Genomic DNA, 27733 nt, shown 5'->3' with positions numbered 1-27733 from the left:
AATAATGAGGGGCATAGATAAGGTAGATAGTCAACATCTTTTCCCAAAGGTAGGGGAGTCTAAAACTAGAGGGCATAGGTTTAAGGTGAGAGGGGAGAGATTTAGAAGGGCCCAGAGGGGCAATTTCTTCACTCAGAGAGTAGTGAGTGTCTGGAATGTGCTGCCAGAGGTAGTAGTAGAGGCGGGTACAATTGTGTCTTTTAAAAAGCATTTAGATAGTTACATGGGTAAGATGGGTATAGAGGGTTATGGGCCAAGTGCGGGCAACTGGGACTAGCTTAATGGTAAAAACTGGGCGGCATGGACTGGTTGGGCCGAAGGGCCTGTTTCCATGCTGTAAACGTCTATGATTCTATGATTCTAAACAGACTTGTATTTCCGTAGCCCCCTTCGTGAGCTCATGACATCCCAACGTGCTTTGCGGCCAATGAAACTTTGGAAGGGAGGTCACTCACCTGCTCTTCTTCGGACAAATTTAGGGATGCGATTTAATATCTCACCCAGAAGACAGCACTTCCAACATTGCGGCACTCCATCGGAGCGTCGGCCTCCATTTTGTGTCCAGGTTTCTGGAGCGGGACCTCAACCCACAGCCCTCGTCACTCAGGTGAGAATGATAGGGACAAAGCCATGGCTAACACTGGCTAACACAACCTATCCAATCTCCCCCTTCGATCCTCTTGGGCACAACAATTCGCTCACCCCTCAATTCCCCCAATTTCGGAAAATGTCCATAGTTCCACAGAGAAATGGGGCATAATTTTACCTTTTCGGATTCCCTGGTAATGCATTATTACCTAATTTCTTGAGTATCTTTTGCATCAAGTTAACATCTAATATGATCATTTTTTTGTTTGATACAAACAGCATCAAAATACAAAGAACCCGCCAACAGCAGCTGTATCGTATTGAATGAATGGGCTGAATGGCCCCGCCTTCTCCCACTCCCATTTCCTGGGTTCTTCAGTTTATTCGCTTCTCATCAAGTGTCTCCAGACTGGAAATTTCTCAAACGGTCGGAAATTCAGGTTCCTTTCTCTGGGCACATGAATGACAACGGTCAAAGGAACAGAACGGAACACCACGTTGGCAGAACGGAACACCGCGTTGGCAGAACGGAACACCGCGTTGGCAGAACGGAACACCGCGTTGGCAGAACGGAACACCGCGTTGGCAGAACGGATCACCGCGTTGGCAGAACGGAACACCGCGTTGGCAGAACGGAACACCGCGTTGGCAGAACGGAACACCGCGTTGGCAGAACGGAACACCGCGTTGGCAGATTGATGTGAATGGCGGAACGGAACTGAGCCCTTCAGCCCCTTCAAGGCACCTCCTTCTTTGGCAGCCCCCTCGGGATTGAGGATGACGTTCTTCCACGCCGGGGTTGTGGGTCCCGAGGAGACGGAAACGTCCAATGCCGGATCCGCGCACTCTGCCACAGGTGGGGCAGGTGGCGTTTGACAAGGTAGGTGGGTGGGTGGGAGGCTCGAATTTTGGTAAACTCCTCCCGCTGTTTTGCACTTGGCCTTCACCTGGAACCTCCGTGGATGCTTCTCCTCCAGTCTGGTCGGCCTCGAGCAAGAGACCCCCGCAGATCGGTGGAGATTGTATGTTTTCAGGGAGGCATTTGAGGTCATCCCTGAAACATTTCCACCATCCAAGCAGATCATTACTAATATCTCTCTCAACTCTGTTTTCCCAGACACTGATCTCCGTTTTGCAACTTTCAAACGGGCTCCAGCCTTGCCAATGTTTTGAGGGGAGGGGGGTGTTCTATTACTCTTTGGTAATATATCGTTACTCTGATCTGATGGTGTGATTCTGAAGAAACCACCAATCTTCAACTTAAAGCAAAACGGATTTATTGAATAACAAATTGATTAATATTGAGTTAGTACACTCTACAGACTATAATTAGTACTCAAGTAATCTATATTAAAGTATTAACTAATTTAAACGACACGTGCTAACTATGCTGTGATCTATCTCTCTAACACTCTGCTGTCTAGTCACTCCTGGTTGATGAAACCCAAGATCCTTTGAGTTCTCTTAATTATAGTGGGATCTAGTGTTGCCCTCTAGTGGTTGTGTCACACTCAGATGTAATCATTAACCCTTTACATGTCTCTGTATATACATATCACTACAGGGGGTATATGTTCCAGATTCCCATCATTCCTTCTGTAAGGATGTGCTTCCTGTTTGGCCGGAAGAAAAAGTGCAAGTGCTTGGCGAGCGGACCATTTGAACCGTTATGTCCTCGAGTGGCGACTGTTGAGCTGGAATTTTGATTGGATCAGTCCGATTTTCCAATGATCTCGAAAGGCTTTTCGAAAAGGTCCTTGCAACACTTCAGAAAGTTTTTTTCCCCTACAACTTGCGTAAAAACTTTCAAGCCAATCATGCAGAGTGAGGTGTAAATCGTCAGATATGAAAACAAGTGTCTCATTAAAAAAGCCAAAGATGTTTTAAAGAAGGCCTGTGAAAGAAAGCCTAACCCTTTTGGCGAACTATAAATACCAGAACAAATATTCTGATGTTGAAGACCTTTACCTAGCCGGATGTTTCACTGCATGGATGGAACAATTGAACGATTTTCTTATAAAAGATGTCCATGTCTCGCCAATTGCCAGGAATGCTTGACAAATACAGGGTTTGAAAAAAACCTAACTTGAATGTTGGTGAAAAGAGAAGTATGTCACTGAAGCTTTACACCTTGTACTCATCAGGACAAATACAAGAATGCCAAATTTCAAACAATCACAACAATTTACACTACACTAACTTGACTCCGATTGGCCGAGGCATTGCCATGGAGAAAACAATGGGCAACTCTCTGCTCCGCAAGCTCCTGGATAATTCAAAAACGGTGCATGGCTTGAACATATTACTTTTGTTTGCAGAGACCGGCTTTCTGTGCATGAATGTATGTCGCTTCGAGCAAGTTTACATTAGCCCGACAGTTGGTATTAAACTGGTTGATAATGTAATTGTTGGCATACTCAGGATTGTTGAGCAAGTGCTGCCCAATCACATCTCACAGGTGGATGTTTTGTTTTGGGTTTTGCATGTGCTGGCTTGGTGAGTACAGTCTGTACTCTGCCGACAGTGAACAACCAAAAGAATCTTCTTCCTGATTCAATTGTCCTATCACTGGGACATACAACCTACTGTTAACTAATGCAATGTTAGGCGTTACATTCTGATGATAATTCTCTTGCTAAATCGCAATCAATAAAAGTCAACCAGCAATTTCAAAATTTTGGGTGGCAACCTGTAAACTCAAATCTGGTTCCAAATTTCAGCTGGTGCTGAATTTGACCATAAAGCCTTAAGACACAGGAGCAGAATCATAGAATCCCGTGCAAAACAACACTCCATCCAGACACTATCTCCATAACCAAGTAACCCCACCTATCCCTTTGGAAACTAAGGGGAAATTTAGCATGGCCCAATCCACCTAACGTGTGGATTGGCCAGCTTTGGACCATGGGCAGAAACCGGAACACCCGGAGGAAACCCACGTAGACACAAGGAGAATGTGCAAACTCCACACAGTCACCCAAGGCTGCAATTGAACCCGGGTCTCTGGCGTTGTGAGGCATCAGCGCTAACCACTGTGCCACTCCCAAGTAGGCCATACGGCCCATCAAGTCTGCACTGCCATTCAATGAGATCCTTGTTTCCCTGTCTGATAAAAATCCATCTCTCTCAGCTTTGAACATACTCAACGACCCAGCCTCTACAGCAATCTGCAGTGAAGAATTCCAGATTCACTACCCTCGGAGAGAAGAAATTCCTCCTCATCTCTGTCTTAAATGGGCGACCTCATTAAAAAGAAGGTTGAGGCAGTGTCAATGCAGTTTAATGAAAGGGAAATTGTGTCTGACAAATCTATTTGAGCTTTTAGAGGTGTGAGGCTAGTGTAGATAAGGGAAAACCACTGGATGTAGTATATCTGGATTTTTGGAAGGCACTCAATAAGGTTCCATACAGGAGAAATTACAAATATTAGCGCTGGTTTAGCTCAGTGGGCTAGTCAGCTGGTTTGTGATGCAGAACAAGGCCAGCAGCGCGGGTTCAATTCCCGTACCAGCTTACCTGAACAGGCGCTGGAATGTGTCAACTAGCGGCTTTTCAGAGTAACTTCATACTTGTGACAATAAAAGGTTATTATTATTGTATTGGCATGGATTGAGGATTGATTAACAGAGAGGGCAGTGAATAGGAATAAACTGGTCATTTTTGACAGGGTGTGCTGCAAGGATTAGTCTATGGGCCTCAGTCCATATCGATGACTTAGATGAGGGAACAGAATACGAAGACTTCAGGTTTGCTGATGATACAAAGATAGGTGGGAATGTAAGTTGTGAGGAGGATACAGAGAGGCTGCTTAAATGATTGGACAAGAAGGTGGCAGATGGAATAGAATGTGGAATTATCAACTTTGGTTGGAAAAACGGAACATTTTTTTGAAAGATGCAAGACTATTCAATGATGCTATGCTTTGGGATTTGGGCGCTCTTGTCTACAAATCATGGAAAGTCAACACGCCGGTACATTGAGAAATCGGGACACTAATGGTTTGTTGGTCTTTCTTGCAAAGAAGTTGGAATGTGAGAGTGAAGAAGTCTTGCTACAATTGTACAAGGCTTTGGTGAGACCACACCTGGAGTACTTGCACTCAAGAGGGACAATCGCTCTTTGCTGCAATTGCCATGGCAAATATCTTGATCAATCAGAGGAGGCTTGCCAATCAAGCCATTTTTCTCATCAAGTATAAATTGTTGCTCCTTTGAAATTTGGCATTCTTGCATCTGTCCTGATGAGTGCAAGACGAAAAGTTTTGACAGCATGTTTCTTTTTTCAGAAATGCTCAAATTCTGTACTACCAATCGACTATTTGAATGAGATCTTGCTCCATTTTGACTAGGGGTTGCCGAGCTTAAGACAAAAGAAATTGTAACGGCGCATAAATGTAACAACGGAGCTCAGACTCGCTGATTTCCTCCCCCCCCCCCCCCCCCCCCCCCCCCCCCCCCCCCCCCCCCCCCCCCCCCCCCCCCCCCCCAAGTATAGTTGTTTCTCTCCTAGCCACACTGATTGTTCTAAATGAACAGCTGAAGGAGCAGACTTCGATAAAACCGAGCCAATTTTTATCAAATCACAGCGACATCAATGGCCAACATTTTTCTGGCTTTGATTTCAATCTCTTGTTTGAACCTTTTGCATTGAGTATTTCCTATGCTCAATTGCATTTCGCCCTGAGCTGAACTTCCGACCCCGTGTCCGCTCCATCGCAGGGACCTCCCCCTTCCGCCTCTGTAAATGTCACCCATCTTCAGCCCTCCTCTGACTAAACCCTCATCCGTGCCTCGAATATTCCAAAGCTCTCCTGGCCGACATCCCATCTTCCACCCCCAATAAGGTCGAGCTCATCCAAAACTCGTAACCAAAATTCGCATCTTTTCCTGCCCACCCACTGACGCCTGTACTCGCTGATCCACACCGTCACCCGTATGGTTAGCGCCTTGATTTTCAGATGCAAGTCCTTGTGTTCAGATCACTACATGGTGTCTCAGCCCACTATCTCTGCAGCCTTCTCTTGTCCTACAACCCTCAGATATTTGCATCTATATCAATGATTTAGATGAGGGAACAGAGTATTTTGCTGATGATACAAAAATGAGTGAGTATGTAAGCTGTGAGGAGGACACAAAGAGGCTGGTTAAGAACACGGTGTTCTTATAATCTTGCCCCCCATATTCCCTTCACCCCATTATTAGTGTCTATTTCTCGGCCTTTTGACTGAGATCAAACATAGGATCAAGCCCGAGATGAGGTGTATGCCTGTTCTTGTCAGCTTGGATCTGGGGTATTTATCTCTTGTGGGGACCAGGAATTGGATTAAATTCGACTTTGAATTGGTTTTCGGAGCCAGAAAGAAGATGGGTGAAGGGCTCGCCCAGTCCGCTCTGCGCATTAGCTTTGAAAGTCTGCGAACGGAATAGAACTTTGAAAATTAGCAGTTGTTTCTTCAACTGTCTAGACCCAGAGCTCCAGAATTCCTATTCCCGAAGATTTCCACCTCTCACTCCTCTTGTGAGGGCATTGTTTAAAACTGATCGCTACCAGGTATTTAACCACCTATCCTAATGTCCCTTTCTTTTAGCTCTGTGCATCAAGTTTCACTGATTCATGATTCTGTGAAGAACCTTTGTAACTTTTACCATCTGAAAGGAGATATATAAATGAAATATATAAATATATAAATGAAAGTGATTGTCGTAATGCAAGGATGATTCTGACTGGGTCCTAAAAACATGTATGCACGCCATAGCAACAGAATAAGACAATACATAGTATCATCCTCCCACGCTGATAAAACTGTACCCTCCAAGAACAAACTATATCAAAAGGCTCATGGAATTTGGGTTCTTGTAGCTTGAAGCTAGGACATAAAGAGGAGGATGTTTTTCTACAGTTATGCAAAGTTAGACCACATACACAATACTGTGTACAGTTCTGGGCATTGCAGCTTGGAGAAGGTATATTGGCCTGGGAATTGGTGGGGGGGGGGGGGGGGGGGGGGGCATATTCCCTCGACGTTTACCAAGGATTCAAGTGTTAGATTATGAGCAGAGATCCCAATCTCCAGGCTTATATGTTATTCTTTATTCTTTCACGGGATGTGACCATCACCGACTGGGCCAGCATTTGTGGTCCGCCCCGGATTGCCCTCAAACTGAGTGGCTTGCCAGACCATTTCGGAGGGCAGCTGAGAGTCAACGGCATTGCCGTCGGTCCGGAGTCACATGTAGGCCAGACCAGGGAAGGACGGCGGATTTCCCAACATTGGTGTACCAGGTGGGCTTTTTTTTTTAAACAAACAGTTTTAATGAGGTATTTTTGGCATTACAAACAGCAACAGTATAAAAGCAATGTACAAAGAACAATAAACGTAGTGCAATCACCGACTCCCATCTCTCCAAGGTCCGCCTATTTAACCCCCTATTCTACCCTACCCTAGCCCGCCCACCCGCTGACGATTAATTCTCCGCAAAGAAGTCAATGAATGGTTGGCACCTCCGGGCGAACCCTAACAATGACCGTCTCAAGGCGAACTTAATCTTCTCTAGGCCTAGGAAGCTCGCCATGTCAGTTAACCAGGTCTCCGACTTCGGGGGATTTGAGGCCCTCCAAGCTAATAATATCCGTCTCCGGGCTACCAGGGAGGCAAAGGCCAGGACATCTGCCTCTCTCTCCTCCTGGACCCCACAAATCGCCACCTCTGGACTCATTGCCACGCTTGTTTTCAATACTCTGGACATGATGCCCGCAAACCCCTGCCAATATCCCCTAAGTTCAGGTGGGCTTTTAACGACAGTCAAGGAGGGTTTCAGGGCCACCGTTATTCAGACTAGTCTTCGCTTCCATAGAATTTAAACCCCTCTCCCCTGAGCTCTAAGCCTGAGTCTCCGGATTACGAGCCCGCCGACATTACCACTAACGCCGGCGTCTCCCCAAAAACACATACTGGCCGGAGTTCTCCGGGATTCCCAGCGGCATGGGGCGGCCACAATGGGAATTCCCATTGGCAAGCGACGCAAAGAGAGAATCCCGCCGCCAAGCTAAGAACCACGCAACTGGGAGACCGCAGAACGCAGCCCAGTATATTACCTGGGATATGGAAGGTGGAGCAGTGATTTGGTTGAGGGGCTTGTGGATTTTGGATCGAAGGAGGTGAAGAACCTTTCTTTTCTGCTGGCGTCTCGATTAATGAGGACACAAGCTTAAAATCAGAGGCAGGAAGGAAGTTGGGAAACTTTCATTTACGCAGACGGCAGCGGCGGTGTGGAAATCTCCTCCCACGAAAAAGACTCAATTAATAATTTTGAATCTCGGACCAAACAGATTCTTTTTTGCTAACCAGAGGGATTGATGGATGTGAGTCCAGGCGGGTGGATGGAATTAAGATACAGATCAACCGTGATCGCATGAGATGGTGAGCGAGGCTCGAGGGGCTGAATGGCCTCCTTTTTGCAGTTGCCTGTGATCCAACTTGGGGAAAGGACGGGGGGTGGGGGGGGGGAATGACCAGTCTGCCAAGGAAATAAATTCCATTTCCCTTCACCGTGAGGGAGCTTCGCCAGGGACAGTAAACGACGTACAACTTACCTTCAGGAATGCACTGGCCGTGGACAAATCTGTAACCCTTGCAACATTTCTTCCTGAGTGTAGAGAAACAAACGCAAAATATTAGCACAGCGAAAAGTCACTCCATCATTTCTTGGCGGTGGGCCCCGACTGAATTACCGGGCCCGCCCATACTGCCGCACAGGAGCTCAAAGTTGCACCATCTCGCCCACTGGGGAAGTCTCTGTTCTCGGATCAGTGGGTAGCACCCTCATAGATCATAGAATTTACAGTGCAGAAGGAGGCCATTCGGCCCATCGAGTCTGCACCGGCTCTTGGAAAGAGCACCCTACCCAAGGTCATCTCGGAGTCTGACCCCGGCGGGACGAAGACCCGTCCTCGGACTAGAACATGTGATGTCGGTCGACACTCCAGTGCGGTACAGAGGGTGGGGGGGGTGCTGTGCTGTCAGAGACGCAGTCTTTCAGATGAGAGGCTGCGTCTGCCTTTGCGGATGGAGGTAGAGGATCCCGGGATAGTATTCCAGGGGAGAGACGGGGGGGGGGGCTTCAATCAGTGTGACTAAAGGAAAAAGTTTGTGGGAGCTTGCTGTGCACAATTTGGCTGCCAGGTTTCCTCCGTTACGGCAGTGACTACACTTCAAAAGCAACTTCATTGGCTTGGAAGCACCTTGGCGCCTCCTGAGGTTGTGAACACAATGCAAGTTCTTTCATTCCTGCACCAACACAGTGGTGAGAGTTTCGCTCTGGGCCTAGCTGTTGTACGAAACCTTCGGGCGCTGGATGTCCGAAAGAAAAAGAGACGGTTCCTTTCCCCAGCATCACCGTCACTCGCTCTGGGTGCAAAATCCGCAAAAGAAAAAGTTTGCAGAAGATTTGCTTTGAGAACAGACTCCAGCTGTTTGTAGGTTGATTAACGAGGTTGACGACCAAGAGCTCTCCTGTAAAATTGTGCTGTAAAGGGAAGACCCTGCGTGACCAAAATGAATAAAAACAGTGGGAGCAAATCATGTTTGTGGATGCTTGTGGTTTCAGAGACAGAGGCCACCATTCATAGCATGATAGAATTTACAGTGCAGAAGGAGGCCATTCAGCCCATTGATTCTGCACCAGCCCTTGGAAAGAGCAACCTAATTAAGCCCACACCTCCACCCTATCCCCGCAACCCAGTAACCCCCACCTAACCTTTTTTGTTGGACTCTAAGGGCAATTTACCATGGCCAATCCACCTAACCTGCACATCTTTGGACTGTGGGAGGAAACCGGAGCACCCGGAGGAAACCCACGCAGGCACGGGGAGAGCGTGCAGACTCCGCACAGACAGTGACCCAAGCCGGGAATTAAACCTGGGACCCTGGAGCTGTGAAGCAACAGCGCTAACCACTGTGCGACCGTGTTGCAGTCAGTGAGTGACCAGCGCTCCCACCAGAAGGCTGCTGTTTGAAGCTGTTCTCTCCGTCTTTCTCCACGTCGCTCCCCCCCCTCGAAAAACAAACAAACGGAAAACAAGTCGGTGGGCGACTCGGCGAGCGGCTATTTTCTCCCGGGCTTGTCTGGAGTGCTCTGGGACTGAACTGGGAGTATTCCTCCCCCCCCAACCCCTTTTGCCACCACCCCACACCCCCATCGACCGCTGCACTGAATTTACTGAACCTGGGTCAACGTTGCAGCGGGCTCCGAACCACTCTCTGTGTTCCTTCTGGATAATGCCTGTTGGCTGAGCTCGGTTAGAGTGCCCTTTTCAGGAGGCCCATTGATGCCCATTGCCCAGACTCTTGGGTGAAAGATAACCATTTTAATGAGGTACCGGATGCCTGTTTGCACATGTTTAGTGGGGGAGGTGGTGGTAATATTGTCACTGGACTATTTAACCAGAGGACCCTGTGTGTGCATGGGTTTCCTCCGGTTTGCTCCCACAGCCCAAAGATGTGCAGGTTAGGTAGATTGGCCGTGCTAAATTGCCCCTGATGTCCAAGGATATGCAGGTTAGGTGAGTTTACGGGGTTAGGGCAGGGGAAAGGGCCTGGGTAGGGTGCTCTTTCAGAGGGTCGGTGCAGACTCGATGGGCTGAATGGCCTCCTGCTGCACAGTAGAGGATTCTAGCATGGCTTTGACCTGGGCAAGCCTTCTAACGTGAGATTTCAGCAAAATAAACCAGCCAAACTAAGATGTTTTATGATGATATCAATTCTTATTGTTCAGAAGGGATTTCCACTGTTAGCTTAAACTGCAGGCCACATGTAAAGCTGTCCACTAGGTGGAGCAGTGGTTCCACAGTCATCTGCAAAATCCACCCAGTGTGAAACTTGGATGACAGCGAACCTTGTTCAGTTATATAGTGAACGGTTAACACTAATGTAACTCATTCCTGACTGAGCTTTGGAGGGCAGGTAAACCAGATTTAACCTTTCTGGCAAACACGACAAGAGGAATAGATTGTTTGTGCGGAGAGTTGTGGTAATCAGGAACACACTGCCCAAAGTGGTGGAAGCAGATAATGGCTATCTAAAGAGAAATTGAATGAAAATCGCTTATTGTCACGAGTAGGCTTCAAATGAAGTTACTGTGAAAAGCCCCTAGTCGCCACATTCCGGCGCCTGTTCGGGGAGGCTGTTACGGGAATTGAAGCGTGCTGCTGACCTGCCTGGTCTGCTTTCAAAGCCAGCGATTTAGCCCTGTGCTAAACAGCCCCTGCTCTTGAATAAATATTTAAAGTGGATTTGTTTGCTGGGCTGTGGGGAAATGGCAGGGGACTGGGACTAATCGGATAGCTTTATCAAAGGGGCCAGCATGGGTACGATGAGCCGAATGGCCTCCTTCTGTAACATTCTATGGTTCTATCCTGAGTTTAGGGCAACAGAGACTGGTGAGTAATTCTACTTCCTAGTCACAATTCAGATTAAATAATCTGCAAAATTAAGGCATGGCAGGGCAGCTCCCTCCGCATGGAATGCGCATCCTGTGACGTGTGGGGAGTCACGGATGCTGCCTAAATGGCCACATGTGTAGGAAGTCTCAACACCTGCAGAAACGTGGACTCTGGGTTTCCGAACTTGAGCAACAGCGAGAATCACTGTGGCACACCTGCAAAGCTCAGAACTATGTGGACAGCACATTTAGAGAGGTGACCACACCGCAGATTAAGGGAGTACAGGCAGAGTGGGAGTGGGTGACAAAAAAGATTGTTTAGGCTGGCCAGGCAGATAGTACAGGAGTCCCCAAGTCCGTCTCGCTCACTAACCACTTTCCTGTTTTGGATACCAGTAAGGGTGTGCAGTCATGGCCAAATCCATGGCTTCCATGAGCGATTCAGCTGCAGAGGAGGCAAGGATGAAGAGCGTAAAAGCAATAGTGATGGGAGATTCAATAATATGGGGAACGGACATGTGTTTCTGCAGTTGTAAATGGGACTGCAGGATAATATGTTGCCTCTGTGGTACCATAGAATCCCCTACAGTGCAGAAGGAGGCCATTCGGTCCATCAGGCCTGCGCCAACCCTCCGAAAGAGCATTCTACCTAGGTCCGCTCCTCCACCCTGTAACGCCACCTAACCTGCACAATTTTGGACACTGAGGGGCAATTGATCATGGCCAATCCACCATGGCCAATCCACCTCACCTACACATCTTTGGACTGCGGGAGGGAAACCGGAGCACCCGGAGGAAAACCCACGCAGACACGGGGAGAACGTGCAAACTCCACACAGTCACCCAAGGTCGGAATCAAACACGGGTCCCTGGCGCTGTGAGGCAGCAGTGCCAACCACTGCGCCACCCAGGGTCAAGGATGTCACTGAGTGCCTGCAGGGAGAGGTTGAACAGCCAGAGGTCATGGTTCACATCGGGACCAATCACATAGGTAGAAAGAGAATCAAGGTCCTCAAAGCAGATTTTAGAGAGCTAGGAAAGAGATTAAAAGCAGGACTTCAAAGGCAGTGAACTCAGGATTACTCCCAGTGCCCCGTGCTCGTGAGTACAGAAATATGACGTTAGAGTAAATGAATGTGTGGCTGGAGGGATGGTGCAGAAGAAGGTAAACTAGCGAGAAACATAAAACGGACTCTAAAGGCTTAAATGTAGGTTAAAAGGACATTATCAAAGACAAACGTGGGTCCAATGCAGGCAGAGAGAGAAGAATTTATAACGGGATCATCGCGGAAGATTTACAGAGTGGCCAAAAGTCAAACTTTCCCGTTGCACTCATGTCAACGCCCGACGCTGGCCAGAAAATCTGTCTTCATGGAGGAAAAGGAAACGAAAATCCAGAAAGGTGACGGAACAAGGGACTACTAGCAAGAACCAAAAACTGAAAGAAGTTGGTATTGGGACACAAAGTTACACTGGGGAAATGAATGGGGCTGCAAGTTGTTAAATGCCCTGGACTTTGATGATCCACATCCCAGAGAGGTGGCGGGAGAGATAATGGATGCATTGGCGGTCACCTTCCAAAACTCTACAGATTCTGGAATAGTTCCTGCGAGGGAGAAAATGAAAGTCCGCCATTGAAGAAAGGAGGGAGGGAGATCTGTTAGCCTGACATCAGTAGGAGGGAAGTGCTGGAATCTATGATAAAGGATTTCAGAACTGGACACTTGGAATATAATGGTTGGATTGGGCAGAGTCAACGTGGGTTTATGAAACTCCAACCATCATGCTTGACAAGCCAGTTGGAGTTTGCTGAGGCTGTAACCAGTAGAGTAGATAAGGGGGAACCAGTCGACGTGGTGCATTTGGATTTCAGAAAGCTTTTGATAAGGACCCACACAAGATTGCACTATTGCTTTACAGCTCCAGGGTCCCAGGTTCGATTCCCAGCACCTTATCCAGGCCCCCCCCACCCTATCCCTGTAACCCTACCTAACCTGCACATCTTTGGACTGTGGGAGGAAACCGGAGCACCCGGAGGAAACCCACGCAGACACGGGGAGAACATGCAGACTCCGCACAGGCAGTGACCCACGCCGGGAATCAAACCCGGGTCCCTGACGTTGTGAGGCAGCCGTGTTTTTTTAAAAATTTAGAGTACCCAATTAATTTTTTTCCCAATTAAGGGGCAATTTAGCGTGGCCAATCCACCTAACCTGCACATCTTTGGGTTGTGGGGGGCGAAACCCACGCAAACACGGGGAGAATGTGCAAACTCCACACGGACAGTGACCCCCAGCCGGGATCGAAGCTGGGACCTCGGCGGTGTGAGGCAGCAGTGCTAACCACCGCGCCACGGAGCTGCCCATGAGGCAGCAGCGTTAACCATTTGAATGGCTGATTTTGAGCAAATGAACGACAATGAGGGATTCCAGCTTTGGTACCTTAGAGACAAGTCAATTCTTCATCCCCATCGCTGTTTGCGGGAACTCCGTGTGCGCACATTGGTTGCCGCGCTTACTACACGGTAACAGTGACAACAAAAGTAAATGGTTTTTGTTGTGCGTCTTATGCCTGCATCGTTAAATTGCCATACCTGACAATTAAAGCCCAACTGGTTTTCGATCAACCGAACAATCACTTCTGACGTTTCCTAACCTTAAGAGAGGTGAGACCTCCGTTTGTGCTTCTAAAGTCCAGGGTCAACGGGTCTTGTTTAATAACAGTCCTCCTGTGGGACCTTCTCTTCAAAGCACTGCTCCACACAGTGCCCCTTGTCAAGACGATCACTGTTGAAGAACCCCTCGTGGTGTTGTGGAATATCAATGGGCTGTGTATGAGAGAACTGGCCTGGGCCCCCAACGTCCTTCACAATAGAGCAGTCTTCGCTCTCGGACATGAATAATGGGAACTTGGGTGAGGTTTTCCTCTTTTATTCTTTCTTGGGACGTGGGCCTCACCGGCTGGGCCAGCATTTGTTGGCCATCCCTAATTTCCCTTGAAATTGGTTTGCTCGGTCATTTCAGGGGGCAGTTAAGAGTCAACCTCATTGCTGTGGGTCATTTGTAAGCCAGGCCAGGTGAGAATGGCCTCTAAAAGGTGTTGAGTCAACCAGGTGGACTTTTACGACAATGATAGTTTCGCCATGAACGTCTGCCAGCTGCCATGGTGGGGGATTTGAACCCATGTCCTTTAGCCTGGGGTCTCTGGATTACAAGTCCAGTGACACTACCACTGCCCTACCATCTCCCCCTTAGTGGGGGGTACTGGACAGTGACTGTGCCCGACCAAGAGAATCAGCACTTTCAGGAGGAACGTTGTACCTAGAAGCAGTACAGAAGAGGTAAAGGAGGAAATTGGGCGGGGTGGGGGAGGCTGGGGGCGGGGTGGGGAGGGTGGGGGGCGGGGTGGGGAGGGTGGGGGCGGGGTGGGGAGGCTGGGGGCGGGGTGGGGGAGGATGGGGGCGGGGTGGGGAGGATGGGGGCGGGGTGGAGAAGCTGTGGGCGGGGTGGGGAGGGTGGGGGCAGGGTGGGGGAGGGTGGGGCGGGGTGGGGAGAATGGGGTGGGGGAGGCTGGGGCGGGGCGGGGTGGGGAGGCTGGGGGCGGGGTGGAGACGCTGTGGGCGGGGTGGGGAGGGTGGGGGCGGGGAGGGTGGGGGGCGGGGTGGGGAGAATGGGGGTGGGGGAGGTTGGGGGCGGGGTGGGGAGGTTGGGGGCGGAGTGGGGGAGGATGGGGGCGGTGTGTGGGAGATTGAGGGCGGGGTGGGGAGGATGGGGGCGGGGTGGGGAGGCTGGGGGCGGGGTGGGGGGGCTGGGGGCGGGGTGGGGAGGCTGGGGGCGGGGTGGGGAGGATGGGGGCGGGGTGGGGGAGGATGGGGGCGGGTTGGGGGAGGCTGTGGGCGGGGTGGGAGGCTGGGGGCGGGGTGGGGAGGGTGGGGGTGGGGTGGGGAGGGTGGGGGCGGGGGTGGGGGAGGCTGCGGGCGGGGTGGGAGGCTGAGGGTGGGGTGGGGAGGCTGGGGGCGGGGTGGGGAGGCTGGAGGCGGGGTGGGGAGGCTGGAGGCGGGGTGGGAGGCTGGGGGCGGAGTGGGGAGGGTGGGGGCGGGGTGGGGGAGGCTGCATGCAGGGTGGGAGGCTGGGGGCGGGGTGGGGAGGGGGGGCGGGATGGGGAGGCTGGGGGCGGGGTGGGGAGGCTGGGGGCGGGGTGGGGAGGCTGGGGGCGGGGTGGGGAGGGTGGGGGCGGGGGTGGGGGAGGCTGCGGGCGGGATGGGAGGCTGGGGGCGGGGTGGGGAGGGGGGCGGGGTGGGAGGCTGGGGGCGGGGTGGGGAGGCTGGGGGCGGGGTGGGGAGGGTGGGGGCGGGGTGGGGAGGCTGTGGGCGGGGTGGGGAGGGTGGGGGCGGGGTGGGGAGGCTGTGGGCGGGGTGGGGAGGGTGGGGGCGGGGTGGGGAGGGTGGGGGCGGGGTGGGGAGGCTGTGGGCGGGGTGGGGAGGCTGTGGGCGGGGTGGGGAGGGTGGGGGCGGTGTGGGGAGGGTGGGGGCGGGGTGGGGAGGCTGTGGGCAGTGTGGGGAGGGTGGGGGGCGGGGTGGGGAGGCTGTGGGCGGGGTGGGGAGGGTGGGGGCGGGGTGGGGGCGGGGTGGGAGGCTGGGGGCGGGGTGGGGAGGCTGGGGGCGGTGTGGGGAGGGTGGGGGCGGGGTGGGGGAGGATGGGGCGGGGTGGGGAGGATGGGGGCGGGGTGGGGAGGCTGGGGGCGGGGTGGGGAGGCTGGGGGCGGGGTGGGGAGGCTGTGGGTGGGGTGGGGGAGGGTGGGTGCGGGGTGGGGGAGGGTGGGGGCGGGGTGGGGAGGATGGGGGTGGGGGAGACTGGGGGCGGGGTGGGGAGGTTGGGGGCGGGGTGGGGGAGGATGGGGGCGGTGTGTGGGAGATTGAGGGCGGGGTGGGGAGGATGGGGGCGGGGTGGGGGAGGCTGGGGGCGGGGTGGGGAGGCTGGGGGCGGGGTGGGGAGGCTGGTGGCGGGGTGGGGAGGGTGGAGGCGGGGTGGGGGAGGATGGGGGCGGGGTGGGGGAGGATGGGGGCGGGGTGGGGGAGGATGGGGGCGGGGTGGGAGGGTGGGGCGGGGGGGAGGGAGGGTGGGGGCGGGGTGGGGAGGGTGGGGGCGGGGGGGAGGGAGGTGGTACTCTGCTCAAACAAATTTGAGCTTTTTCTTTGACAAGTGTGGATGAGTTGCCAGTCCAGGGAAAGGGAATATTTCACCCAAGTCAATCCATTCAGCTCACAGATGGCTACACTGAAAATCATCCTCCCCGTTTAGCAATCAGAAAGGTACCCAAAAATGATCGGCATGTTACTTTTTTTTTTACATTTAGAGTACCCAATTCATTTTTCCAATGAAGGGGCAATTTGGCGTGGCCAATCCACCTGCCCTGCACATTTTTGGGTTGTGGGGGCGAAACCCACACAGACACGGGGAGAATGTGCAAACTCCACACGGACAGTGACCCAGAGCCGGGATCGAACTTGGGACCTCGGCGCCGTGAGGCCGCAGTGCTAACCCACGGCGCCACCGTGCCGCCCCGAACGGCATGTCACTTCACCCATCTTCGGATTGAGCAGCTTCACATCTCAAGGCTATTTATTTGCAAACGGTAAATTTCTATAATGCAGTTAATCACCTTCTCCTTAGCATGACACAAGGTTGGGTGGGAGGGTGAGCTGTGAGGAGGATGCAGAGATGCTTCAGTGTGAACAAGTTGAGTGAGTGGGCAAATGGATGGCAGATGCAGTATAATTTGGTTGAAGGCGAGGTTATCCACTTTGGTAGCAAAAACGAGAAGGTAGACTATAGGAGAGGGGAATGTGCAACGAGACCTGGGTGCCCTCGTACACCAGTCACTGAAGGTAAGCGCGCAGGTGCAGCAGACGGTAAAGACGGCAAATGGTATGTTGGCCTTCATAGTGAGAGGATTCGAGTACAGGAGCAGGGATGTCTTGCTGCAATTATATCACCGTTCCTTCGCTGTCGCTGGGACAAAATCCTGGAACTCTATCCCTAACAGCACAGTGGGTGTACCTACAACTGAAGAACTGCAGCGATTCAAGAAGGCAGCTCACCACCACCTTCTGAAGGGCAACTAGGGATGGGCAATAAATGTCGGCCTAACCAGTGACGCTTGTATCCCGTAAATGAATTTTTAAAATAATTATATGGGGCCTCGGTGAGGCCTCACCTGGAATATTGTGCGCAGTTTTGATCTCCTTATCTGAGGAAGGATGTTCTTGCTCTCGAGGGAGCGCAGCGAAGGTTTACCAGACTGATTCCTGGGATGGTAGGATTGACCTACGAGGTGAAATTGAGTCAGTTAGGATTGTACTCGCTGGAGTTCAGAAGAATTTTAAATAAATAATCTTTATTGCCACAAGTAGGCTGACATTAACATTGCAATGAAGTTACTGTGAAAAGCCCCTCGTCGCCACACTCCGGCGCCTGTTCGGGTACACGGAGGGAGAATTCAGAATGCCCAATTCACCTAACAGCACGTCTTTCGGGACTTGTGGGAGAAAACCGGAGCACCCGGAGGAAACCCACGCAGACACGGGGAGGATGTGCAGACTCCGCACAGACAGTGAGCCAAGCCGGGAATCGAACCTGGGACCCTGGAGCTGTGAAGCAGCAGTGCTAACCACCGTGCTACCGTGCCGCCCATAGAAACCTATAAAATTCTAACAGGACAGGACAGGGTAGCTGCAGGAAGAATGTTCCCATTGGTGGGAATGTCCAGAAGCAGGGGTCATAGCCTGAGGATACTGGGGACTGGGGAGACCATTCAGGATGAGAGATGAGGAGAAATTGCTTCACCCAGAGAGTGGTCGGCCTGTGGAATTTGTTACCACAGAAAGTAATTGAGACCAAAACACAGTGGGCGGAATTCTCCCCCCCCCCCCCCCCCCCCCCCCCCACGTCGGTTGGGAGAATCGCCGGGGCGCCGCGCGAGTCCCGCCTCGCCGCCCCGGCACCCGCAAGCGATTCTCCCACCCCCCCCCCCCACCGATCGGCGGGCCGGCCTCTCTGAAGGAGGACATCCTTTCCTCCGCCGCCCCGCAAGATCTATCCGCCATCTTCTTGCGGGGCGCCCGTGGGGGAGGACGGCAACCGCGCATGCGCGGGTTGACGTGATTTACGCGGCCCCGGCCACATCATTTACGCGGCGCCGCTTTTACGGGGCGCCAAGGCCCGGCGCGCGTAAATGACGCGACGTCGCTCCTGGCCCCCCCGGGGGTGGGAGAATAGGGGGCTGGGAACGGCCTCCGACGCCGGAGTGAAACACTCCGGTTTTCACTCCGGCGTCGAGACTTAGTCTCCCGATGGGAGAATTCCACCCAGTATGTTTTCAAGAAGCAGTTAGATATTGCACTCGAGGGAAAGGGGATCCAAGGATATGGGGAGAAGACGGGACCAGGCTATTGAGTTGGATGATCAGCCATGATCATAATGAATGGCGGAGCAGGCTCGAAGGGCCGAATGGCCTCCTCCTGCTCCTATTTTCTATGTTTCTATCACTTGGCCTGGGAAAGCTAGGAAGAGGCTTATTTGGACGATATTAGTGGAAGCGTTACAACACTTACTGCCGTCAGTGAGCAGAAAGCAAAGGTTACGACTGGCAATGTATTTTCTGGGATTAAACCCACGCACACTTAAGAAAATATCTAAGATGCTTTAAAGCCGCAACATGTGTCAGATCCTTCCTGGAGGTGTAAACAGTCCCAATTTCTTTCCCCCTGTATGAATAACTTTCAGATTCTGCTCCCAGTCCTGCTGGCCCGGTGCGGCCCCTGTGACGTGAAGCGAGGGCAGGGCTGGACTCAGTTGGGGTAGGCACCCACCTACTCACCATCGTTCACTCGGTGACTTCACACAAGGCCAGTTTCCGCTCTGATCTGGCTCCGAGTGCTCTGAATCACCGTCAAACGAGACAGGCGGAAATTGCAGAGATTTCAGCCCGCTTTGCTCCAACCTCGATTTATGTTTTATGTCCATTAAGCAACCCCCGCCCCCCCATAAAACATCAAAAAATGGTCAAAAGCGAGAGCGCCGAATCAATTCTCACAACCCTATCCCACCCTCTACCCTCCCGTCTCTTCCATATTGAAACACAAATTGTCATCAGTGTACGGGGTGAGATCTCTTGTGGGGATTTTCCAATTCCCCCACTCAAATTTCTATTGTATACTAGGCCGAAAACGCTGCTAAACAGCCTGAAGGGTCATTTATGGCGTTGCCCTTCTGCCAGTCTCCCGCTGATTTGGGGTTTGGGGCGACTGCATCAGGGGCGGGGGCTCAGTCTCAGGATAAGGGGGCCAATCACTTGGGACTGAGATGAGGAAAAAGTTCTTCACTAGAGGAATCTTTGGGATTCTCCACCCCAGAGGCGTGTGGGTGCTGCGATGTTTAAGGCTGGGGACAGACAGATTGTTGGTCTCCCAGGGAATTAAGGGATATGGGGAGTGGGCAGGGAAAATGGAGTTGAAGTCTTTCGTAATCCAGGAGACGAGAAGATGAAGGCTGAAAGAGATTTACTTTTACTCAACAGTAAAACTGCACCCGTGGCCCACAACACAAATATCTCAGCCAGGAACGAACAGAACACGTTCCGGGTTGGCATTTAAAAGGTTCTGTAACGAGTCCCCGCAGGGCATGCCTCCGCCCGTTACCATGAGAACCCGCATTCCACAATGAGTGTATCTCCATGGTCCTCATGAAAGCCATCACAAAGCCCAAGATCGTCCATGATCGTATTGACTGGCGGAGCTGCCGCCATAAGACCATAAGACATAGGAGTGGAAGTAAGGCCATTCGGCTCATCGAGTCCACTCCACCATTCAATCATGGCTGATTTCACCTCCATTTACCCGCTCTCTCTCTATAGCCCTTAATTCCTCGAGAAATCAAGAATTTATCAACTTCTGTCTTAAAGACACTCAACGTCCCGGCCTCCACGGCCCTTTGTGGCAATGAATTCCACAGACCCACCACTCTCTGGCTGAAGAAATTGCGCCTCATCTCTGTTCTAAAGTGACTCCCTTTTATTCTAAGGCTGTGCCCCCGGGTCCTAGTCTCCCCTGCTAATGGAAACAACTTCCCCACGTCCACCCTATTCCACGGGCCGTGTGGTTTACCCCAATTCTATTTTGTGTGCTCTTTTGATTACATCTGGGAAACTGATAACTCCAACGAAAACATCGCTCCTCCATCTCTTGACAATCAAAGTCCATGGCTATCTGAACCTTAAAGTAAGCTGTGTTTAAGGGCAGCACGGCGGCGCAGTGGTTAGCAATCCTGTCTCATGGCGCCAAGGTCCCAGGTTCAATCCCGGCAGGTGGGATGTGCAGAGTAGGTGGATAGGCCACGCTAAATTGCCCGTTAATTGGGGGAAAAAAATGAATTGGGTACTCTAAATTTATTTTTTAAAAAGTAAGCTGTGTTTCAATTCGCTGGCCAATACATTCCAGAGACACAAAACCGGGGCCATACGAGACTTGCTAGGATTAACTTTCGGGTTACAGCTTTTGAAGGTTGCAGGACGTCATTAAACCAAGACACCGTCAGCCCTCTCAGATTGAAGGTCCCGCGGCACTCTGATCAAGACGAGTTAGGCCAATATCTATGTGGCGGAGGCCGGTTCAGTCGAGGCATTTCAAGAAGGAAGCGGATTGTTATCTGCAAAGGGGGGGATGTGCGGGGGTACGGGGAGAAGGCGGGCGGAAGGCACCAAGAATGCCGCTCATTCGGAGAGGCAGTGCAGACAGGATGGGCCGAATGGACTCCTTCTGTGCTGTAACAATTCTGTGAATAATGCCTGAGGGCTTTCTGGCATTCTGCAGAGGATGAATACGTTCTGGAGATTGAGGTGTAGCTGCAGCAACTTGGATTCCGGCCATGAACGCAGAGGTCCAGTTCAGTGTCGCAGTGTCATGCAGCCACTGGAAACCTCACCACATCGCCATGTCGCGGAGACAGGCATGATGGAGGCAGTCATCATTAAGAAACCTTAGTCAACATGACTTTGGATTGTAGTGAGTCCAGGAATAATAACCAGCTATCTGCCAAACAAGGTTACAGTGTCCCACTGCTTAAACTGTTGCTATCTTCCTAATATCCTTCTTTATGTCATTTGGGCTTCTTCCAGTGAAGACTTTATGCTATTGTACTAGAGAGCTATGTTCCACACAGAAACAGAAAATGCTGGACACTCTCAGCAGGTCTCACGGCATCGGTGGAGAGAGAACGGAGCTAACGTTTCGAGTCTGGATGCTACCACGATCCCAGACTAGACCCCAACAGTGGCTACGATATTGTTGTTTCAGATTCCAGTGCTAATTTGCTTTTAGCTATGTTTGGCAAGTTTTGTGACTATCTTCCCCTTTTCAAAATGCTTAACGCACCATTTTGTTGTCCATTTCTTTCATATCTCATTCGTACAGCCAGCTACGTCCAAAGAAAACATTTCTAGCCCATCTTTCATTACCCCGTGATCAAAGCATTTTCGAAGCATTCAGGTGGTTTTGAAGAGTAGTGACTGAGGTTCTGTGGGAAATGCATCAGTCAATATGCACACAAAACCTTTCGGAACCTTTTTCGTAACATTGTTTTGAAAGATAAATATTGGTTAAGACCCTAGGGAGAAAGTATGGCTTCTTTTGCAATTGCGCCATGGGATCTCCTGAGAGATCTGGTTAAATATTAAATTAAATATTCCATTCCCAAGACGGACCTCTGACTCTATTTTATAACACAGAGTACCCAATTCATTTCTTTTCCAATGAAGGGGCAATTTAGCGTGGCCAATTTAGCATGGGGTGAGACTCACACAGGCACGGGGAGAATGTGCAAATTCCACACGGACAGTGACCCGGGGCCGGGATCGAACCCGGGTCCTCGATGCCGTGAGGCAGCAGTGCTAACCACTGTGCCACCGCGCCGCCCAACGCCCCCTCAATCCTGTCATGATATTCAGGTAAACATCATAGCACAAACGTACATACGTACTGATGGACAGATCAACGGACCAATCAACACACACACAACACCACAGGCAAGAGCATACACAGTACAAAACAGGGAACACGACACTTCCTGAGCATTCCAGCAGGAGACAGCTCTGGGCACAGAGCTCATAGCAAGCCACTCAGACATCCACCATGTGCTGAGTGCCACTACAAGATAGTATTAGGAATAGGTCCACAGATTCTAGGGTTATGATCGAACCTCAGTAACCAGTTTACCACTGTAAATAAAAGTTAGTAACAAAATTGAGTTGTACCATTCGCAACCGTGTTGGTTCGTCTGTGTAGCAGAGTACCCAACACATCATAGTACCAGGAGTAACTGTGGGACCTACCTACGAATCCTCCGGAATCTGCCATCCTGCGCCATGGACACCGTCAGCACACCGCAGCCGCTACAATGCAGTGCGCAAAAGCCAAGTGTGCCTCACTAACTACACACTCTGTATGGTTTAAATAGTGCCCCTTCCACTCTCAGTAAATACAAATCGCTTATCAATCTTTATGAAGTAAATGGAAAGGCGATGAGATGATGTTTAGCAGAAGTGAAAAAACGATGATACTTAACAAATCCTGCTTTTGCTTGACAAGTTCAGTGACTAACTTTGGGATTATTCAGTCCACTTGGCTGTGTTATAATCTATTTAGTGCCACTAAAGTGAACTGCAGAATCATCAAAATGTACAGCATAGGAGATGGCCATTTGGCCTGGTGTGATCACACAGATGGCAATTTAGCCATCCCAGCTCGTCATGTGTGGCCTTGTGTGTGAGAGAACTTCAAGTGCATATCCAAGGACTTTTTTAATGTAATGACAGTTCGTACAACCCTTTCAGGCAGTGTGTTTCAGATCGCCACCGCCCTCTGGGTAAGGACATGTCCCTTGGATCCCCATTAAACCTCCCACCTCAGTCCCTGGTTATGGACATTTTAATCAAGGACGACAGGACCTTGTTTCTAGACCTCGCATTGTTTCAGACACCTGAATTAAGTCTTCCCTCAGCCTCCTCTGTTGGATTCTCAATGTGATGCAAAGAGAAAAGGTACTGTAGCCGCCTGGGTTGGCAACTTCCCGACTTAAAATGGAGAACCGCAAAGGCTGAAGGGAAATTTAGCCAACACAGGCAAAGACTAGCAAATACAGAAATCATGTGTATTGAAACCTGTAAAAAACCAGACAGCACTGAAACCAGCAGCCATCTGCATAGTAATGAGCAATTCCAAGGCACAATTGCAACAGTTAAGGTGAATAAAGCCAAGCCAGACTCCTCGGCGCCAGCAGGAGCCAAGACAAAGGAAGGCCAACGGACATTTAGGGACCGCCCAGCGATCAGGGAACAACTCCAGTATTGGAGAAATCGATCCAAATGATCAGAACGCAGTACAATCATTTGGAACCAGGTACGGGGTCCACCCCGAAGGGCGGGAAGCCCCTGGGGACTATAAAGTAAAGCCCCCAAGTTCAAATCGTCCTTCTTGGGCAGGGTCACTCAGCAACGCGAAGCGACCTGAGAGTGAACTGTCCAGCGGCCGCCAACCAAGTAAGTCTCAAGTCAACGCTCGCTACGAGATAGGCGCTCCTAGCTACCAGTCCATACCAGCTACAGTTCCACCAGCGGGGGATGTATTACTTAAACACATAACGGGACCCTTATTGAAAATTCCCTCCCCCTCCCCGCCTCCCCCCCCCCCACCCCCCCCCCCCCCCCCCCCCACCCCCCGCCACTGTCCAGAAAAACAGAGGCAGATTACAGCCATGAACTCACTGAACGGCGGGGCAGACTCAATGGGCTGAATGGCCTACTTCTGCCCCAATGTCTGATGGTCTTCTGGCACCGACGGAGATGTTTTCATAGGATGCGGCTGAGCAAAGATCCAGGACCACCCAACGGCTGTCGTAACTGTCCAAGGAGATAGATAACAGATGTAACTGGGGAATCACTGCAGCTGCTGTTGTTTGAATGAGCTTTTAACGTGGCACACAAGACATTCAAACTAAAGAAAGAACAAATGTTGAGGATAAATGGTGTGGCCAAAATTGTTGGAATTTTACCCCCAGAAGATTTTAATCCGTCCCATGGCAGAAAAGTGGGGAAAAGATTTGGAATGAGTGACTCTTGCTTACTGTGGGATCATTACCTGCATTCACGGAGTCATTCTGTTAAATTGTAAGCAGGATTTTATCCTAAAAATGCAAAACAGCGAAAGAATCGAAGGTATTGTGGATTATTGCATTGTATTTGCCCCCCTGATTTTCCTTCCTGATCCGGGTTAGCGGTCAGCTCTATGGGCTTCAGCCATTGTCTTAACTGAAGGGTCACAAGTGATTCTAGCGTGTCAGTGCTGTCAAGGTTACTGCGCATGGGAGAAATTACAAAGTCACATACTACACTCACACGAGGAAGTGCTTTTCACAGAATCGCAGAATTGTTACGACGCAGGAGGAAGCCATTCATCCCATCGTGTCTGTACTGGCTCCCCAAACAAGCATCCGGACCTCGCGCCACCTCTGCCTTTTCCCCAGTACCCCGGCACATTGTTTCCATTCAAATAATCATCCAACGCCCTCTTGAATGCCTCGATTGAACCCGCCCCCACCACACTCCCAGGCCGTGCATTCCAGTTCCCGGCCGCCCGCTGTGCGAAAAAGCTTTTCCTCACATCACATTGCTTCTTTTGCCAATCACTTTAAGTCTCTGCCTCGCACGGCTGCCTCACGGCGCCGAGGTCCCAGGTTCGATCCCGGCTCTGGGTCACTGTCCGTGTGGAGTTTGCACATTCTCCCCGTGTTTGCGTGGGTTTCGCCCCCACAACCCAAAGATGTGCAGGGTAGGTGGATTGGCCACGCTAAATTGCTCCTTAATTGGAAAAAATGAATTGGGCACTCTAAATTTATTTTTTGTAAATCTGTGCCCCAGATTAATTCACTCTTCCATTAGAACCCTGCCCCCCTCCTCAGCTGCACGTGACCATTTCTTAAATTATGCCAAGATTTTAACTCCCACTACCCCGAGGTTATTTAAGAATCAACTAACTCACATGTCAACGCAACCCAATTCCTAAATGTCACTCTACGTAGGAACTTTGCCGCATTCCAGTGGTGACTATACTTCACAAGATCGACATTGTGAAGTGTTTGGGATGTCCTAAATTCACAAAAGGTGCTAGGGCAATGCAAATTCATTCATCCAGATTCCAATGGATCAATGCTGGGAGCTATGATTGATTTTTAACCTTCTTAATTCATGCCAACCCCGTGACACAAGGATCCCATCGCCCCCCCCCCCCCCCCCCCCCCCCTCAAACCTTCACTCCCACCCTGAACTTACTATTCACAAGTAGATTAACTTGCGTTCAAAATTCTCAACACTTTTTTTATTCATTCAGAGGTGGGGGACGTCACAAGCCCTTCAGATTGAACAAAGAACAAATGTCGCGGATTTTGAAGGATGGCTCCCGCTGGAATGTGGGAAATTTCCTCTGTTGAAAGGCATCTGGAGCCCAGACCAGTTAAGGGCAGTCGAGTTCCTTCCCTAATCTATGAGTTTTACAGTCACCATTACTGATAGTAAATTTTGTTTTTAAGTTTCAGCTTTGTTTAATTTGATGCCAATCCCCCAGATGCTTTTGGGCATTCCCAGGTGGGATTCCAACTCACGTTTCAGATTATTAGTCCAGACCCTTGGATTGCTAGTCTAGTAGCATAACCACGATGCCATTGTTCCTGGCAACGATTAGACCTCATTTGCCTCCTTCTGCTTCTCTCCCAGTTCTTATTGGACACCATCAGCCTACACTTTGTCTGTCGTCACTCACCGCCCCCCCCCCCTCACACCACCCAGCGGCCCCCACGTCAACCCCCCCATCCACCTGCTCCCCCACCATTGCACTTTCCCAGTTCTTTGTTACCTCACCCAAGAGACACGGCCTTGGCCCATTAGGCCAGGCAGTGAATTTAAACAAGAATATTCAACCTCGTGGGCAGCACAGTGGTTAGCACTGTTGTTTAACAGCGTCAGGGACCCGGGTTCGATTCCCGGCTTGGGTCACTGTCTGTGCGGAGTCTGCACGTTCTCCCCGTGTCTGCGGGGGTTTCCTCCGGGTGCTCCGGCTTCCTCCCACAAGTCCCGGAAGACGTGCTTGTTAGGTGAATCGGACATTCTGAATTCTCACTCTATGTACCCGAACAAGCGCCGGAGTGTGGCGACTGGAGGATTTTCACAGAAACTTCATTGCAGTGTTAATGTAAGCCTACTTGTGAAAATAATAAAGATTATTGTTATTATAGGAATGTCAGAGCCGCCGTCCATATCAATGTCAATGCAGCTGCATCATCCTGCAGGGCTCGGCCGGAACAAAGAGTCCGGCATCGTTTATTTCCAACCTGTAGCCTCGGGGCTCTATCCAACCCGACACACTGACGTCAGCCAAGTTGGCACAGACCAACCAAGAGCTGCAACCGACAGCACAAAGAGGCCATAAAAACCTACAGCCACAAGGATGAAAGGGAAAGACAGACAAGCGGCGAGATTATTGTTGGCGATATTAGTTGATGAGTGCCATGTGAGTTTATATAGCCTTCTCGAGTTGACACTTAATGGAGACATTGATTCGCTTAAAATAAACAGATTAACATCTGCTATTGGCAATCTGAGAAATGTTACAAGAGAGCATTACAGTAAATGTTTGGTCATATTTGCCAACGATTATTTCTGCACTGTCTAAGGAGAATGGTTATGGGTTTTGAGCACATTAAGCCCCTCTACAAATCTGCTACCCAGTGCTGGGTGCTTCTGATAATCAAACATTCAACAAATTCTTGAAATGCCAACTTAAATCTGCGCCTGTACTTTTGTGATGACTGACGCATGGCGTGTGCCACACACATGGAGTCCATTATCCCTTTCGGAGGAACTTGATGTTAATCTTCAGGTTACTGGGTAACCGTAACCACATCTACCACTTAATGAGACGTCAGGTCATTCCAAATTGCTTTACAGCCAATGAACTATCAGTGATTAATGTTCTAATGTGGAAAGCATGGCAGCTAATTTGCGCTTAATGCAGTCTCACAAATGGCGATCAACTAAAGGCCGAAATTCGGCGCTTGATGCGATTCCCCTTTCCCGCCAACAGCGTAACCCCGCCCATGGCTAATTAGCTCAAACGGTTAGAGCGCGGTGCTAATAACACCAAGGTCGCTGGTTCGATCCCTGTACTGGCCGAAGATACTCAACTGGTCTGAAGTAGACAAAATCTCTAGATTCGGAAATTTATTGGGCAGCACGATGGCGCAATGGTTAGCACTGCTGCCTCACGGCGCCGAGGACCATGGTTCCATCCCAGCTGTGGGTCACAGTCCGTGGGGAGTTCGCACATTCTCCCCGTGTCTGCGTGGGTCTCACCCCCACAACCCAAAAAGATGCACAGGCTAGGCGGATTGGCCACGCTAAACTGCCCCTTAATTGGGAAAAAAATAATTGGGTACTCCAAATTTATTGAACTAAAGCTAAGCGGCGGGAGGACCGAACTCCACCGCCAGCGAAATGCGCGCCGCCCGAGAAACAGGCGTCTGGCGGATCGGAGAATCCAGCCCAGAGAAATATTGGTCGATTGAGGGCTAAGACACCAGGAGAACTCCCCGACTCTTCCTGAA

The 27733-nt window shown here is 50.8% G+C and overlaps 1 protein-coding gene across 1 annotated transcript in view; it reads right to left on the bottom strand.

Annotated features, from left to right (window-relative positions):
- Window positions 1–27733, bottom strand: part of LOC140404265 (collagen and calcium-binding EGF domain-containing protein 1-like) — a 224022-nt gene that overhangs the window by 68216 nt on the left and 128073 nt on the right. Inside the window, exon 7 of the mRNA XM_072492598.1 lies at window positions 8182–8234. Coding sequence (XP_072348699.1) covers window positions 8182–8234 — 53 coding nt within the window. The remainder of the gene's footprint in view (window positions 1–8181; window positions 8235–27733) is intronic.

Source organism: Scyliorhinus torazame, chromosome 30 (assembly GCF_047496885.1).
Source record: "Scyliorhinus torazame isolate Kashiwa2021f chromosome 30, sScyTor2.1, whole genome shotgun sequence".
In the NCBI taxonomy this organism is placed as follows: Eukaryota; Metazoa; Chordata; class Chondrichthyes; order Carcharhiniformes; family Scyliorhinidae; genus Scyliorhinus; species Scyliorhinus torazame.
The sequence above is the reverse complement of the archived record's forward strand: the minus strand, read 5'-3'. Positions and strand labels throughout refer to the sequence as shown.